At 36.1% G+C, this 17,599-nt stretch overlaps 4 protein-coding genes across 4 annotated transcripts; 1 reads left to right on the forward strand and 3 right to left on the reverse strand.

Annotated features, from left to right (window-relative positions):
* The first annotated feature begins 620 nt into the window (after positions 1-620).
* LOC146932039 (auxin efflux carrier component 7-like) lies at positions 621-5,058 on the forward strand. The gene is made up of 6 exons (XM_085703627.1): positions 621-2,238; positions 2,344-2,629; positions 2,798-2,883; positions 3,624-3,781; positions 4,199-4,275; positions 4,381-5,058. The coding sequence occupies exons 1-6, from the start codon at positions 930-932 to the stop codon at positions 4,445-4,447; spliced, it is 1,983 nt and encodes a 660-aa protein (XP_085559753.1). The 5' UTR covers positions 621-929; the 3' UTR covers positions 4,448-5,058.
* A 2,911-nt stretch (positions 5,059-7,969) lies between these two features.
* On the reverse strand, positions 7,970-12,604 carry LOC146932040 (uncharacterized). Its single transcript, XM_085703629.1, has 6 exons — positions 12,499-12,604; positions 10,221-10,845; positions 10,002-10,128; positions 9,621-9,911; positions 9,423-9,524; positions 7,970-8,647 (listed from the first exon to the last, which is right to left on the reverse strand). Exons 2-6 carry the CDS (start codon positions 10,319-10,321, stop codon positions 8,165-8,167), a joined length of 1,104 nt encoding a protein of 367 aa, XP_085559755.1. The 5' UTR covers positions 10,322-10,845; positions 12,499-12,604; the 3' UTR covers positions 7,970-8,164.
* A 221-nt stretch (positions 12,605-12,825) lies between these two features.
* LOC146932041 (uncharacterized) lies at positions 12,826-13,721 on the reverse strand (the record flags this gene model as incomplete). The annotated part of the gene is made up of 1 exon (XM_085707717.1): positions 12,826-13,721. A coding segment is annotated over one exon (813 nt), but the record flags the coding sequence as incomplete, so codon positions are not given.
* LOC146932042 (uncharacterized) lies at positions 13,593-16,476 on the reverse strand. Its single transcript, XM_085703628.1, has one exon. It carries the CDS (start codon positions 16,419-16,421, stop codon positions 13,800-13,802), a length of 2,622 nt encoding a protein of 873 aa, XP_085559754.1. The 5' UTR covers positions 16,422-16,476; the 3' UTR covers positions 13,593-13,799.
* Positions 16,477-17,599: the final 1,123 nt, after the last annotated feature.

The raw sequence follows: 17,599 nt of genomic DNA on the forward strand, positions 1-17,599 counted from the left end.
CGTGTCTTTTTAGAGCATTTGCTTACATTTTACTCTAATATATTCACATTTTCTCCTCGTTTAATTTTATATAAAAATGAGATTAGTGCCATCAACAATCTCTTTAGCATTTACTATTTTTTTTAGATGAAATCAATGTATGTGTCACCACAGTTCTATTTTTAAATTATTGACCCACAATAATTTAAATCAACAAAAGAATGAGTATTAAGGAAATTGTTCAAAAGTAAGTGTTACTAGTATTCCTCTAAAATTAATATCTAAACATAATTTTTAATACATATTGAGTACTTCATTTTCTCTTCAACTATTTTTTTTTTGTCAAGTAATCTAGTGGCTAGAACTCACACAATTTAATTGTGGAGAAGTGGGGTGTCCGGGGTTCGAACCCCGACCCTTGCATATACATATAAAATGCAATATCTCTACCAACTGAGCTAAACTCATGGGGATCTCTTCAACTATTTTATAAGTGTATATAATCAACCTCATTTTCTCTTCAACTATTTTAGAAGTGTATAATCGATGTATATGTGTCCAAATAACATTTTTCAATTTTGTTACAAAAAAAAAAAAACATTTTTCAACTATATATAACCAACCATCTTTTCATTTTCCCTAGACCTATGTGTATTCTCAAGAAGTTACTACAATTTTCCTTTGTAAATTCTCTCTCCGTCTCTCTCTCTCTCACACACAAAGTCACACACTCTCTCAGCTCATGCTTCATCAGCAAACTCTGAAACACATCAGAACTGCAGTGCAAGCTACTATAAAACCTTAACAGAAACGAAAGTACACCCTCTCCTAGTCCAGTCACAACTTAACTGGTTCAGTTAATTAACGGTTTTTATCTTCTTCCTTTTTCTTCCAACTTTACCCTCCTATCTCAACAACTCCACCGCCATTACCAAAAAGCCTTCATCAAAATGATAACCTGGCACGATCTCTACACAGTTTTAACCGCAGTAGTTCCACTTTACGTAGCCATGATTTTAGCCTATGGCTCCGTACGGTGGTGGAAAATATTCTCACCGGACCAATGCTCCGGCATAAACCGTTTCGTCGCGATTTTCGCAGTTCCTCTTCTATCCTTTCATTTCATCTCCACAAATAACCCTTATGCCATGAACTATAGGTTCATAGCAGCTGATACACTTCAAAAAATCATCATGCTCTTTGCACTTACAATTTGGACTAATTTCACAGCTAATGGTAGCTTAGAGTGGATGATCACAATCTTCTCTCTTTCAACATTACCCAACACTTTGGTTATGGGAATTCCACTTCTCATAGCTATGTATGGTGAATATTCCGGTACCCTTATGGTTCAAGTTGTGGTTCTTCAGTGTATCATTTGGTACACTTTGCTTTTGTTTTTGTTTGAGTATCGTGGTGCTAAGCTTTTGATTATGGAACAATTTCCTGAAACTGCTGCTTCTATTGTTTCCTTTAAGGTTGATTCCGATGTTGTTTCGCTTGATGGGAGAGATTTTCTTGAGACAGATGCTGAAGTTGGTGATGATGGTAAGCTTCATGTTCATGTCAGAAAATCAAACGCTTCCCGGAGATCTTTTATGATGACTCCCCGGCCGTCGAATCTCACCGGAGCAGAGATTTATAGCTTGAGTTCTTCCCGGAATCCGACGCCGAGAGGGTCTAATTTTAATCATACGGATTTCTACTCTATGATGGGCTATGCTCCGAGACATTCTAATTTTGGTGCTAATGATGTGTATTCCGTTCAGTCCAATTCACGTGGGCCGACTCCAAGACCGTCAAACTTCGAAGAGAACCCTGCGCCAGCTGCAACAGCGGTGCAGGCTGTGAACTCTCCGAAATTTGGATTTTATCCGGCACAAAATGTGCCGGCAGCTTACCCAGCTCCAAACCCGGAATTCTCTTCCGGGTTGAGCAAGAGTGTAAGTAAAAACTCTCAGCAACAGTTATCACAGCAACAGATTCAGCAAACAGTTCAAGTACAACCACAAACAGTTACTAACAATGGCTCTGCTGCTGCTGCTAAAACTAGCCATGATGCTAAAGAGCTTCACATGTTTGTGTGGAGCTCTAGTGCCTCGCCGGTTTCCGAAGCCAGCGGGCTTCAAGTCTTCGGCAGTGGTGCTGCTGATTACGGAGCGTCTGATCAATCTGGACGCTCCGAACAAGGTGCCAAGGAGATTAGAATGTTGGTTTCTGATGACCATCCACCAAATGGTGGTACTGTTACCAACAAAGGTATGTAGTTTTTTTTTTTTTTTTTATTATTCAAGAAATTAACGAGATTATGTAATGTGAAATTGATTTTGATTTTGATTTGTTGATTCTATGTTGAAAATGAAGCTATGCCAGAAACAGAGCTTGGTGGAGTAGAAGAGTTGAAATTTCCAGTTAAAGAAGAAGAATTACTGGTAGAAGATGAGGTAGAGAAAGGGGAACCAGCTGCTCTGAACAAGCTAGGAGGATCCAGCTCAACGGCGGAGCTACACCCAACAGCCACCGTGAAACACATGCCTCCGGCAAGTGTTATGACCCGTCTCATTCTGATCATGGTTTGGCGTAAGCTTATCCGTAACCCAAACACGTACTCCAGCCTCATTGGTCTAATTTGGTCTCTTGTGGCATTTAGGTAAATAAATTAAAGTCAATCATAATTAATTGACCGCAAAATCGATTAATTTAAGTTGCTTTTTGACTTTTTGACTTCTAGCAGTAACTGTTTACTACGAGTACTAGTCATTACTGTAGAGTTTTTTTTATATAAGTTTGGTTTGATGATTATTAATTTTGATTGTAGGTGGCATGTGCATATGCCTAAAATAATAGAGAAATCAATCTCCATACTGTCTGATGCTGGTCTTGGAATGGCTATGTTCAGTTTAGGTGAGTAGTCACAATTTTCTCCAAATTCCTCCTTCTACAATAATTTCATTCTTTCCTTTCTTTGCAATTCCTTTCCTCTTTTACATTAAACACCATTATTGCTTCCACTCCCATTTCCATTATATTTTCTAATATAAAACCAAAACAAATTGACATGTGTTTCAACAATAAAGTAATTTAATTATTGTACATAGAATAATTAATCATCTCAATCATGTTAGTAATTTTCTTTTGTACCATGAAAAATTTAATAATTTGTTGAAAAGAGAACAATCACAAAACAATGAAGAGGGTACAATGGCAGTGGAATGAATGTGATGGTAACATGGTATGATGAGTCTATCTATGGCAATGGGAATTATAGATTTGAGGAAAAGAAAGGAAGTAACTAAAGACCGTGTCCATTATTTTGGAGTTTGTTACTACAATGTAACATAACCAAGTGACCATGTTTGCTGAACAATAACGTGGGGATTGCATAGTGATAGTGCAATGTCCCCGACATGTGGGGTCTGATATTTTAGCGGTCCACGACTATGGTAGGGACATGTACTATTTTGCAACCAAAATTTGGCAAATGTCTAATTTCACTAATCAGGAAAAACTTCAAAACGGAAAAGCATTTTCACATGATGATAACGTGAATGTAAAGTGTGGATGATTTTTTTTTTAATTTTTTTATCTTGTACCCTCTTGGATAAAAATGGAGGGTTTACATGTTTTTGTTTGTATATGCACAGGTTTGTTTATGGCTCTACAACCCAAGATGATTGCATGTGGAAACTCAGTTGCTTCATTTGCCATGGCTGTTCGATTTCTTACAGGTCCTGCAGTCATGGCTGCAGCTTCCATTGCTGTTGGCCTGCGTGGCAACCTTTTACGTGTAGCTATTGTTCAGGTATATAATTAACCTTGATTTCCACTCTATCATGTTAGGCAAACAAGTCTATGAAATGTACAATATGAGGAGTAGTACACATGAATCCACATTCCCAGAAGTCTCTTACCACACGTATTTACACAGTTAGGAGATCCGCGATGGTTTAAAAAATAAGCATAATTTTGTTTAAACTAAAATGGTCGAGCTTGAGATATCGGATTGTCGCGGATCCACTAACTGCATGAATACGTGCAGCGAATAATTTCCCATAATTTTTGGGAACACTAGTGTACTCTGCACTCTATGATAACAATTTCCCATAAATTTTGTAATGATTATTATGTGACAAGTTTTAGGGATGGTCATATTCATTAATTTAACATGAAATTGTAAAAGTTTTAGATTGTTAGCTTATGAAAATGTTGCTGAAAATAGGCTGCACTTCCTCAAGGGATTGTTCCATTTGTGTTTGCTAAGGAGTACAATGTCCATCCAGCCATTCTTAGTACAGGGTAATTGCAATTAATTAAACTTCATTTTATTGTTTGTTTCTAACTACTCTTTCTATTAAGAAAGAAATTGACCCTTTTTTCATAAATGGAAAAATTTCATTTCAGGGTTATTTTTGGAATGTTGATAGCACTACCAATTACTCTAGTCTACTACATATTACTTGGTTTGTAAGATATCTAAACAGTTGTAACCAACTTACAAAGACATAATCAATGGCTATCTCTTTTGAATCTTTTATACTTTGGGAGTATGCAAGCATTCTTGGTAACCAAAGTGTGTCACATTGTGGATTGTGCTATTAGCAAGGATGATGATTTTTCTGGATAGAGAGAACAAAAATCACCAGCTAGGATCCTTAAAAAAACAGTGAAGATCCTTCCAAGTTTCCCAAAATTTGGGAACTTCATTAAATTTGACCTATTGATTTGGCTCAAATTCTTGCCATGCACACTGACCCAATTTTCAAGAGCTGAGAAAAAGGAACTACTAGTTGAGCATATGAGAGACACAACAGAGGAAAACAGGGGAAATCAAACGTGAGCAGAGTCAATGAAATCTAGAAAATCAATCTCTTTTTAATGACCATTGTTTATTGTTTATCTATTCTATTTAGTATTATTAGTTAGTACTAGTATATAGTATTAGTATTTTTGTATTTAGTGAGAAAACAAAGGACTTGTATATTTATCATTTTAATCTTGTAAGCAACGTGTCAATCTTGGAGAGAATTTTTTAATGCTCCTTTTAATGCAACCCATGGTGAACACGAATTTTATGTGCTAGTTTTACATATTAGAAATTAGAAGCCATTTCTATAAATTAAGCTCAGTTAACAGAAACATTGTATACATACAAGGTCAGAAGTCCTAACACTCCACTTAATTTAAAAATGTGAATTTTTAGTCACCGGCTAAAAATTTAGAAAAGTCGAGTCTGTTGCATTTTACCAAATGTGTAATAGGGAAATGAAATGGAATATTTAAAGCAAGACTCTTTTCTCAAAATTATTTTAACTTTTTTGTTACTTTATTCTTTAGTTTCATTATTATACCACTATAGCACTATTGCTTCTTTTGTCTTTGATCATCCGCGGATCCCGCAATTATTTACGTTTGTCGTCTTTCTTTAGTTATAGTTACGTGACTGAATTAATATTTTACAATTTTTCATTTGATCAAGTAAAAAAAGCAACCAAAAAAAGTCATAAATATTACTTTTCCGGCATTAGGATAAATAGATTCTTGGATAAAGTTGAATTGGGACCACGAGTGTATGAGACTGAGTTTTGTAGTCTTTCTATTGAGTAAGAAATTATGTACTATTCCTTTGAAATTTAGTCGTTGATTGAATGCAAAAAACTTGCTTACTTTTCGGCTATTGATGTGTCCACAACACTAACTAGCTAGTAGCTAGCAAGCAAGTATAAATAATTCATAGTCAAAAGCACTTTTGTGAAGAGTTAAGCTAGGGTGGTAGTTGAGTTGGGTCATTCAGCACTTCACTTTTTTACCAGGAAAACAATGGGACTTCAATCTCACATTTCCCATTCAATCATCTCAAAAGGGTTATTCAATTATGCTCATTTGGAAACAGTTATGAAAGGAAAACAACAAAAAAGAGAAACAAATCATTATCTCCAACGTTGGATTGAAATGGTACATAAAAAAGAGAGTAGGCATCATCCAACTATGTTTAAAGAGGAAAACTTTGAGCCTTACATTGCTTGCTTGCGATGAATAGATCAAGTAAATGACAATAGGTACTATCAATACTTTCTTTATTACTGTGTATGTATTCAATAGGGATTAGACCCTCTCAAGTTTTCCCCCACTTATCTCATATGTTATCAATCTCACCATACATTAGAAAAATGTTAAAAGATTTTAATATGAAAACAAAAGTTAAAAAAAGCATTGTGAGGTTGATAACAAAGAAGAGACATTAGAGATAACAACTCAAGAGAAATCATTCTCATATTCAAAACCAGTAATATATTTTAGCTGAAATACAAGAAATGTGAATTTCAATTTATATGATATAATTGGGGGCAGCCCTAACTTAATTTTTGGTGTTGTAATGATTAAATAATCTTTTTTTGAAGGAGATTAAATAATATTTATTATGAGGTTTAAAGTAGTTGTATGATCTTGATGCAACCCTCAAACGAATGAGAAATATATCAACCTAAGAGTTAATTATTGACATTGGCCTTTCAAAAAAGGTTAATTGATGACTTTTTTAGAAAAATTCGTGCAACATAAAAATTATAGGAAAATTCTATGGTGAAGTCTTGAAAATGACTTTTCTGGTAAAGTTAACACTATAACATCAAAAATGCAGTGAGTAACATCCCACTGTTTGTACGGTGACATCAAAAGTTCAGTCCTCATTGTATCATCAATCCATCAAATTAACAAGACTACACTTAATCTAATTTGATCCTACTTTGTTTTAAGTGTAACACCCCACAAAGTGTAACACTTAAGACTATTACATAATATCATCAACTCTGTTTGCATGTTAAATATGCCAACGATAAAATAGTATCTGTAAGTCCAAGATTTTGCAAGCATTACTAGATGAATTACAATTGATCATTAATCAACAATTTAAAAATGAATCAAACATTAAGATAAAAATTAACTTTTCCAAAAAAGTCAGTTTCCTAACTGCACCATAGAAGCTCCCAAAATTATATTGTTTATTTAATGATGTATGTTAATGAGTATCATATCAGATAAGAGATATAACAATGAATTTATAAAAGGGGATAATCATTACTACTTTACAAGCCGATTTTGTAAGGATGAGTTAGACTTCAATTTAAGATGATCAAATTTCCGCGATCGGGTCACCCACTATTTATGTTCACAAACCAAGTCCAATGGTGATGGTCATGAGGGTGTGTGTTAAATAGTCTTACATCGGACACAAAATAGTTTAAACATGTGTTTATAATTGGAGACAATCTTCACCTTACAAGACGGTTTTGTGAGTTGTGATCCATTGGGCCACCTGCTATCAGGTTTCCGCCATCAGACCACTCACCATTTATGTCCACGAACCAAACACAATCACTACAAGAAATCTTGCATTTTGCCAGGGGCGGAAGCCCTGTCAAAATGCAGAAATCCCTGGCAAATGGACGTTTGCCAGGAGTTTTGCCAGGAGCAGAATACCAAGCAAATCCGCTCATCGCAAATGACCCTACCAGGGCTTTAGCTCCTGGCAAATGCGCCCCTGGCACAGGCCCTGGCACAACCCCTGGCAAAATGTAACTGCATAATTGCAGACCTCTCTGACGCATTCACTAGTCAATGCAGGCTTTTGCAGATGTGTCTGCATCACATCAGTCTTTTTCAAAACATGTCAGGGACTTTGCCAGGGGTTAACCCCTGGCAAATTGTGTTCATTTAATTTTTAAAAAACGTTTTTTATTCGTTTAAAAAATAATAATATTAAAATTTAATATTTAAAATAATTTTAAAAAAGAATTTAAATTTTATTTTCGAAAATTAATTAAATTTAATTATGAAAATATTTAAAATAAACGTTTTTAAATTGTTTTTGTATTTCTTTTTTAAAAATTGATTTAATAATAAAAATTATTTAAAAAACGTTTTTAAAATGTTATTTTAATTTAATTGGTTTAGAAAAAGAAGCTAACAATGCAAATTAAAGCAATAGCACACATAAAATAATAAGTGCAGCAGCATTGCAATTAAAATTGTGCAAAATATTACATACATAAGTATCAAATAGGTAGAAATTGTACCGGGAAGTATAAGAAACTTCCCCAAATATTACCGACCAAGAAATTAAATAGATAAAGGCAAGAGAGAATATATCATAACAGTGGGACTTCAAAAAAAAAATAACAGTGGGACTTCAATCCTCCTCATCATCCTGATCATCATCCTCATCTCTATCCTCCTCATCTCTATCAACCGGATAAGGGTCAACATTGGGACTTAAAACCGGTGCTCTAGTGTGAGAGGGATCTTGAGCGTGCGCTTGCCTTAACTGAGCCAGCTGCTCCTCATATGACCTTTGGCGGGTAAGCAAGTCTTGCACAACGGCTGCTTGACTCGCCATCTGCTGCGCAAACTGCTCTTGTGTCAGTCTATGTATCAGTTCCCGCATCTCTGGCGTTAGCTCAGGCTGTTGGGAGGATCCTTCACCATGGTTGAGGCTAAGTCTTAGTGTTGACGCAACACTACCCTTCCGGTAGTTAGCGGCCAAGTTTCCAAGACCATATAGCTTTCCTTTCTTTTTCTCACCAGCAACTTTTGTCCAAGTGCGGAAGGACAAAGTGTGATCAACAGTTGACCCATTTTGAATAGCCTCAGCCAGCTGCCGATCGTACTCCTCCTGTTCAAATAATAACAAAATAGTTTATGCTTTATAGTCTACTAAACCAACATTGAACAATAACTAGCAGTATCATCATCAACAATATAAATCTGTTTGGAAACTTAGTTGCAGAAAATGAATGGACTATAGTCTATAAATCTCAAGCAGTTATAATTTTCCAGTCATGACATTTTATAGACACATAAAGTTGAAAGAATACATAGGCTCCTCGTATCAAAGCATATAATTTTATAGGTTTTTCACTTAAAAAGTACACCTAGGTTTGGGCTACCTACTAATTAGCTCATTAAGGCCTAAGCACATGTTTTCACTAACTAGCAGTTTCACAAACAAAGGGCAGCTAATAAACAGAGCAACAAAACCGCCAAAACTGCCAATAACGGAAACCGGTCTTGAGGCCAACATATACTAGTGAACAACACCAGCAGCATATCCCTGCCTCACTACCTATAGACCGAAAATAAAGCCCCAACCTGTACAAAATAATAGCTGAAAAAAAAACCATAATGTCCAGCCTAAAACCAGCAAAGCAGAAGCAGCTAAAACAGAACCGCAAAGCATCTAAAACAGAACCAATACAGGAAACAGAACCGCAAAGCAGCTAAAAACAGCACAGCAGAAGCTGATACGCACGCCAGTAGGAAAGACACAGTCAGCCTCAACACAGGAAACAGCAGGGGACAAAAACGCAGCACTCGCGACACGTAAACATTTCATGTACAAAATAATAACATTAAGGCCTAAAATGTGACATATAATTATCAAAGATTACCTGCACTCTCCTAGCACGCTCATCGCAGTATTGGCCGGACCTATTTTTGTGTGTTTTGTCGTGAAGCTCGTTAATAAACGGATCCCGACATAACCTCCTAGCCTATTTGTCACAAGAAATAAAATTATGAAGTAATTAAACATTAAACATTAAATTAAATATGATATGAAAAAATAATTAAAAGTTCATTATTTTTACCAAACGCTCAGCATGCTCTCCGTTGCTTAAGCAACCACCAGTGTGAATGCATCCTCCATTTTCCGACGCCCGGTTCTTCTTTGCTTTCTGTGATTTTTCCTTGAACTCCGGAGACGCCCAATACTTAACCAAGTCATCGAAGATAGGAGGGCCAATCCAATGTGGCCGCTTTCTTGTCTCCTCAAACCTCATACGGGCTCTTCTAAGCAAATCCGAAAAACGCGCAGAAGCTCTAATATGAAAATTACGCCGCATTATATCATGATACTCGGCTTTCCAAGAACACTTACCCTGCATTATAACATATTAAAGAAAATTAGTATAGTATAACAATTGTGCATATGAAATAAAATAGAAATTATGATATAGATTTAAAGTAACCTCAAAGAGCCTAAACCAGCGCTCTTTCTCATCCTCATCCACATCACCATATGTCTTCCAGAATTTATGATAGCAGTTATGGATGATGGCTCTGATAGCTTCAGCAGCCGGTTTGCAAGGCAAAAAGCTGATAAAAACTCATAATTAAACATTACTATAACTTAAAATATACATAAAATAATTGAAATTGAAGTATGTACGTAATATGATAATACTTACGAGTTTCCACTAGGCTTTAAGATGAATCGACCATGAGAATCTCTCGGATAATCCGGGAAAACTTCATCAACCACCTCTCCACCACCATCCTCTTCGACCATATTATCTTGTTGTAGTTGTTGTGGGTTTTGTTGTTGTTGGGGTTGTGGTGGGTTTTGTTGTTGTTGGGGAAAGAGTGGATTTTGTTGTGGAGGGATTTGTTGTTGTTGGGGTTGTGGTGGGTTTTGTTATTGTAGGGGAAAAAGTGGGTTTTGTTGTGGAGGAATTTGTTGTTGGTGGGGAAAGGGAATGTTTTGTAGTGGAGGGATTAGTTGTTGTTGGGGAAAGGGAATGTTTTGTGGTGGGACTGAATATGGTGGGATATGATAGCTGGTCCCAAAAGGAGGTATGGTGCCATAATATCCTGGATGTACGGGAGGGCCCATGTAAGTGGGAGGAGGAGCAGAATCCATAGCAGGAGCCGCTGCACTACCCTGGGAGGACGCAGATGATCCATGGCTTGAAGATGCATTAGAACTAGCAGGCATGGGGTTCAATCCCGCTTCTGTTGCTGGGTCCACAACATGTGTACTATACCGCTTCCTGTTATTGCCCTTGCTCTTTCCTTTATGTTTCGGAGGCATTCCTAGATATTTATCAATAAGAAAACATCATATCAAAACAAGAAATCATCATAACACAGTTAAACCATAGTAAATCATCACCATCAGATCCATATAACTATGGAAAATTCTCCATAAAGCAAAACCTAAAAGTAGCAAGAAAACTAGAAAAAGTGTTCATAGATTTCCTCAACCGCCACCAAGCATCTTCATCATTAAACCATGACAAAAAGTAACATTGCTAATGCTCTTGCTGTTCCATTGAAAGATGCTACACAATTTTATATTGTTTCACTTGGATTGGTCACTGATGCTACACTAATTAGATACTGTTTATTGCTTTAGAGTGAAGGAAGTAGTATTATGACTCAAACCTTACGAAATTGATTTGGTAAATTTACAAGTGGATTAAAAATTAGTTTGTGAGTATCACTTACCAATTGGATTAAAAATTTACAAGTGAATTTGGTAAACCTTAAGAAGTAATGTTACATCAAAAGATGGTAAAAATACTAACATGATAGAAGATATAAAAATACTAACATGATAGTAGATATAAAAAAATCAGTAGTAGTAACAAACATGTTATGCATAAGGTGATGTCTAGGGTGAACCATCAACTAAGTGGTTCACCGGTGGACCACTTTTGTATACCATCAAGATATATTTAAAGGTCTAGATGAAATAAAAAAGAAAATGAGAACACATACATCTTTCCTCACACAATCCATTTCCCTACCTTCTCTCTCCCTCTTACCCCTCCCAATTTTTTCACATTCACATCCCTTAATCCAAAACCAACCATCGCTGTAATTGCACAAACCAAATCTATTGTTCAGATTCAAGTAAAATGGCTAAGACTCAAGAATTGTTTCATAATTTTCCACTCAAGGCTCTTGTCTTTTTCCGTGTTCTAATTTTCTTACCGAAGTATCCATATTTTGTATCACAGTATAATTTAATATTTATCATCAAATCCATGAGTGATTCAACAATAAAAAAAACAAATATTGAACCATAATAAAATATAAATCAAACAATTAATATATACAAGGCGAGCTTCAATTCATGGCCCCTAAGATGTAACAAAGTATTCTAATTTCCTCTCTCTCTATTATGATCCTTCTTAAGTTCTTCGTATTGTTTTTTTAATTCAATTGGGTTAAGTAATTCTCAACTTGCAAACATTGAGGAAAAAACGTTTAGAGAAAAAAAAAGCACAGAACCTAATGTTACATTGAGTAATTCTCAATTGGGTAGAAGATTAGGATATACAATGTTACATTGATAAACAGAACAAAAGCACAGATATTACAGACATTAGAAGCATGTATAGAACCTAATGATGAATACCCCTCATTGTTCATACAGAGTGACATGGTCATTTAATTCTAATCAATCTACAAGACATTTCTCCACTCTTACTCGGAAGGTAACAATATTTTCACATTCTCTTTAACAACATTTTCATATTCTCTTTAATCAACCTTAAGAAGAAATCACAAACAGAAAAGATGATTTAACCATCACATTACAGATCTATGAACAAAATAAATATCACATTGAAAGGGTTCAACCAAAGAAAGGGCGTTGTTGATGAACGGCGGAAAGAGACATCTAAAGATCTAAAGAAGATTTCAGAAAGATTGAAAACATGGGGTCAAGAAGTGACAAACCTGATGAATGGCGGCTGTGAGGAACGACGGCGGCGTTTGACGGTGAAGGAAGGATGCAGCGCTCTTGAGAGAGTGAAGGAAGGAAGAGAGAACAGCTGAAGGAAGGTGCGGCCGGAAAGAATGAAGGACGAAAAAGACAAGCTGAAGCTTTTAGGATTTTAGGGTTTGATGCAAATGTCAAAAATACCCTTGTCCTTTTGGTAAAACCAAGGACAATCTTGTATTTTCACTTAAAATGCAATAGCGATTATAAACCGCTACGTAGCGTTGCGCCGCTATTGGCCGCTATTAACTACTATGAATTAAACAACGTACATATTCATTCATATTGAAAATAATATCATTGCAATTAGAACAATATAAAACTAAGTCAACAATACACCAATTATAATAATACAAGAATACATTAATTATAATCCAAAAACACTTTCGTTGACTTGATCCCCTTCATCCATATCCCCTTCAATATTAGGCTCTTCCAAACCAACATCATCCTCGTCATTTTCATCTTCATTAGGAGCTAACAAAACAGCTGGATCAACATGATCCCCTTCAACTTGTGCATCACGCCAACCTGTGACTGGCTCAACTTCAATTAACTCATTAACATTTGAAATTTCATCCACTTGCTCAACTTCATCGGTTGGGTCTTCAGTCTCAATGCGACCCCTTGGTTTTGTTTTGATTGCAACTGACCACCCTCGTTTGCGTGGTTGCGTTGGGGGATAAGGAACATAGTACACCTGCCTAACATTATGTGCCATGATAAACGGATCATACACATTATACTTTTTGTCCACTCGAATGTCAACGTTGTGGCTTATTTTGTTCATTTTTGTCCACCTAGGCGAGGGATCAAACCACTCACAATAAAATAACACCACTTTATCCTGATTGTAAAATAACTCGTAAACGTGTTTGACCACGCCATAGAAGTCATCTGCACCTCCTTCTGTAACTCCTTTTACATATACACCACTGTTATATGTCTTCTTCCCCTCACTCCATGATTGGGTATGAAATTTATATCCATTTACAAAGTATGTATGATATTCAGTGGCACATTGTAAAGGACCTTGAGCTAAACCTCTTAAACGAAGTATTTCATCCGTTGGTTCGGCATCGAATACTTTTTGTTTGAACCAACCAGGAAAATATTCATGTATGTAACCAGGTGAATCATCACCAAATTCTTCATAAAAGGTATTAAATTCCCTATACCAAAATTAAAAACAAAGTTAGACGTGTTTTAACTTAATAAATAATGTAATGGGAAAAATGTGTAATAGTTTGTTTTATACTCACTCAAGGTATGGTTTAACCTCAGCGCAATTAATTAAGACATGAACATGAGCTGATCGGTACTCTTTCGGATCTACCATCCAATGTTCCCTCGCCTTGCCAGAGTGGCGACTAGGTAGATTGAAAACTGATAAGGTCAACGGGTCTCTTTCACCATCAACATAAACTTCATTTCGTGTAGTGGTTGGAACAAGCACACGGTCGATGAAGTAATGACCAAGAAAGTATGAGGTTTCCTTATGAACGTACACAGCAACGATCGATCCTTCAATTCTAGCCCTATTTTGAATAGATCGTTTTGAATCTCCCATGAATCTTTCAAAAGGGTACATCCACCTATATTGAACAGGCCCGCCAAGCTTAGCCTCATATGCCAGATGCACCACAAGATGTTCCATAGAGTCAAAAAAACCTGGGGGAAAAATTTGCTCAAGCTGACAGAGTATGATTGGAATTAACTTGTCTAATTTCTCAAGTTCATCGACTCTCAAAGTTGAAGCACAAATGTTTTTAAAAAATTGACTGATCTCAGTGAGTGGATTTAACACATGGGAGGGAAGTGAACTAAATGCAATTGGGAGTAAGTGCTCCATGAAAACATGATTATCATGACTTTTCATTCCAATTACCCTTCCAGTTTTAACATCGGCACACCTGCCCAAGTTAGAACAATATCCGTCAGGCATTCTCAAATCTTTCAACCATTGACAAACTGCCTTAGCTTCTTCAGAAGTTAGAGTGTATAATGCCTTAGGTTTCAACAACTTTCCATTCGGTTGAGGTTTTAACTCCAAGTCCCTTCTTTTACAATACACTTCTAAGTCTTTTCTGGCTTTCTCATTATCTTTTGTCTTCCCTTTAACATCCATCACTGTGTTAAATATGTTGTCAAAAAAATTCTTCTCAATGTGCATTACATCAAGATTATGTCTGAGCAAGTTATCTTTCCAATAAGGGAGGTCCCAAAATATACTCTTTTTTGTCCAGTGGTGGTCAACTCCGTATCCTGGTATTGGGACAGTTGTGCCAAAATCAGCGACTTTAGGATAATCACTAACTCTTGTGCACACCTCTTCTGATGTGATTTTAGGGGGCGGGCCAACTACTACTCTCTTATCCTTCAGGAAGCCATTCTTACTTCTTCTAAACGGGTGATTATGAGGCAAGAAACAACGATGATCAAACCACGAACTCTTCCCTCCATTTTCCAAAGTAAACGCCTTCCTATTTTCCATACAATGTGGACAAGCCATTTTCCCATGAGTGCTCCAACCAGACAACGTGCCATACGCTGGAAAATCATTAATTGTCCACATAAGAGATGCTCTCATTAGAAAATTCCGTTTGGTTGAAATATCATATGTCAATTCTCCAATCCACAACCTCCTCAAATCATCAATTAAAGGTTCTAGAAACACATCTATGCCTGCTTTAGGATTATCTGGGCCTGGAACAACACACGCCAAATACATGTACGGCTTTGTCATGCACATTTCTGGAGGGAGATTGTAGGGGGTTACAATGATAGGCCAACAAGAATAGGGTTTCCCTGATGCCTGGATATATGGAGTGAAACCATCAGAGCACAATCCAAGTCTTACATTACGCGGATCTGCTGCAAAATCAGGATATACTTCATCAAAGTGTTTCCAAGCTTCACCATCAGATGGATGTCGCATGACTCCGGGAATTTTGTTTGAATGATGCCACGTCATATGACTAGCAGTTTTCATCGATGCAAACAATCTTTGTAATCTTGGTATTATTGGCAAGTAAAACATTGTCTTATTCGGAACCCTCCCACTCCTGGTTAGACGATACCGTGGACTCTGACAAAATTTGCATTCCACCAATGCTCCGTCATTTTTCCCAAATTCATTGTTATAAAACAACATGCAGCCGTTTATGCAACAATCAATCTTATCAACTTTTAATCCCAACCTCATCACCAACCTCTCAGCATCATAATAAGTTTCTGGCAAATTATCTTTAAAAGGAGTTACATCCAACAACATCTCCGTAATGTCATCCACACCTTTATCAGCAACACTATAATTTGCCTTATGAGCTAAAAGTCTGACACATATTGATAACTTTGATTGCGTACACCCTTCAAACAGCGGGACATTACATTCACTCAACAACTGGTAAAATCTCTGGGCTTGCTCATTTGGGGGTTGTTCGCCTTGTTCATCTTCAACATCATCATTGTAAGACAATTCCACACCTAAAGCATCAGCGACCATATCATTCATCATGTTGAATTGTTCATCGTTGAATTGCTCGTTGTCATCCACATTTATTCCACTACTCGAAGCTTGCGCATTGACTCCCGCCCCAAAATTTTGAAATTGTTCACCGTTATAAATCCAAACCCAATAATCAGGCATAAATCCAACTTTCTCCAAGTGTTTCTTCACTTCATTGGGGTCGGTCTTTATATATCTACACGCACATTTCAGACACGGACATCTTATCCCTCCCTCATCTTTACAAACTTGTTGTCCCCATGCCCATGAAATAAATCCGTGAACTCCTTCTACAAAATGAGATTTTAATCCTCTTCTTCCCGGAAACGTTCTGTCATACATCCAACTACGATAATACTGATAATACTCCATCTTTGGCACCTTCAGCTATAACGTTCACATATATAACAATTAGTTTTTTTTTTTCACTAACTATCGCTACTAACACAAATTTTTTCAATAAACACTTTTTATACTTTTTCATTGAAGTTATTTTTTTAATTCTAATTACTTATTAATAAAATCAGTTTTATACTTATTCATTTAAATTATTTTTTTAATTCTAATTACTTATAATAAAATCAGTTTAATACTTATTACACCAATAAATTTAAAATTTTAATAAATAACATATTTTTTAATTAAACTTTAAAAAAAAAGACGATTTTAAATAATAAAAACATTTTTTATAAAAAAAATTTGATTCTGGTTTTTTCTTTTGTTTTAACATATATACCAAATAAAAAGAAACTAATAGATCTAATAAAAAAACTAATAGATCTAATAAAAAACACATATTCAACATACATTTTAAAAAAAAAAAAACATATATTCAAGAGATGATCTAGACAAAAACAAACATCTATTCAACATGCATTAATACTTAGCTTCACCAAAAAATAACATGCATATTTATTATTAAATACAACAACATATATAAAATTATAAGCCAATATAAAAAAAAAATAGAAGCATAAAAATGTAGGTGTAGTAATTTACCAAAGTGAAAGAAATTAGTGTTGTTGAAGAAGAGAGTGTTTCGTGGAGAGTAGTTTTTGGTGGTTTATATTCTAAGAGAAATTTTTTTCTCTGAGTGCTATGACCAAAATGAAAGGGAACGATACTGAAATAAAAGGGAACGATGCAATTGTATAGATTGAATTGTATTAGATGCAATTTGCCAGGGGTTATCCGAGGGTCTTGCCCCTGGCAAACCGCCACAGACCCCAACGGCTCTCCAGTCAACTCATCGCATCACTACAATACAGGCTACATATAGGCTATTCACGTAGCCTTTGCAGGCTGGGCTGACAAATTTGCAGGCTTTGCAATTTGCCAGGGGTTTTTCGTGGCACAACCCCTGGCAAAGTGTTGTACCGTCCTGCTTTTCCTGACCACACAAGAATCTTTTCTGCTCCATGCATTTTGCCACGACTTTTGTGAGGGGTTGCCCCTGGCAACTTTGCCAGGAGTTTTCCCTGGCATAGCTCCTGGCAAATTTGCCAGGACCTCTTGCTCCTGGCATTGATCCCTGGCAATATGCAAGATTT

Source organism: Medicago sativa, chromosome 4, assembly GCF_051527215.1.
Source record: "Medicago sativa cultivar Bolivia chromosome 4, Bolivia_mono, whole genome shotgun sequence".
Lineage (NCBI taxonomy): Eukaryota > Viridiplantae > Streptophyta > Magnoliopsida > Fabales > Fabaceae > Medicago > Medicago sativa.

Bases quoted from the DNA above. Each gene is read 5' to 3' on its own strand.
- LOC146932039 (XM_085703627.1), top strand. From the start codon at position 930: ATGATAACCTGGCACGATCTCTACACAGTTTTAACCGCAGTAGTTCCA. The intron at 2,884-3,623 runs GTGAGTAGTCAC...GTATATGCACAG, and splicing joins AATGGCTATGTTCAGTTTAG to GTTTGTTTATGGCTCTACAA. The intron at 4,276-4,380 runs GTAATTGCAATT...ATTTCATTTCAG, and splicing joins CCAGCCATTCTTAGTACAGG to GGTTATTTTTGGAATGTTGA.
- LOC146932040 (XM_085703629.1), bottom strand. From the start codon at position 10,321: ATGGTCGAAGAGGATGGTGGTGGAGAGGTGGTTGATGAAGTTTTCCCG. The intron at 9,912-10,001 runs GTTACTTTAAAT...GTTATAATGCAG, and splicing joins GCTGGTTTAGGCTCTTTGAG to GGTAAGTGTTCTTGGAAAGC. The intron at 9,525-9,620 runs GTAAAAATAATG...TGTGACAAATAG, and splicing joins GAGAGCATGCTGAGCGTTTG to GCTAGGAGGTTATGTCGGGA.
- LOC146932042 (XM_085703628.1), bottom strand. From the start codon at position 16,421: ATGGAGTATTATCAGTATTATCGTAGTTGGATGTATGACAGAACGTTT.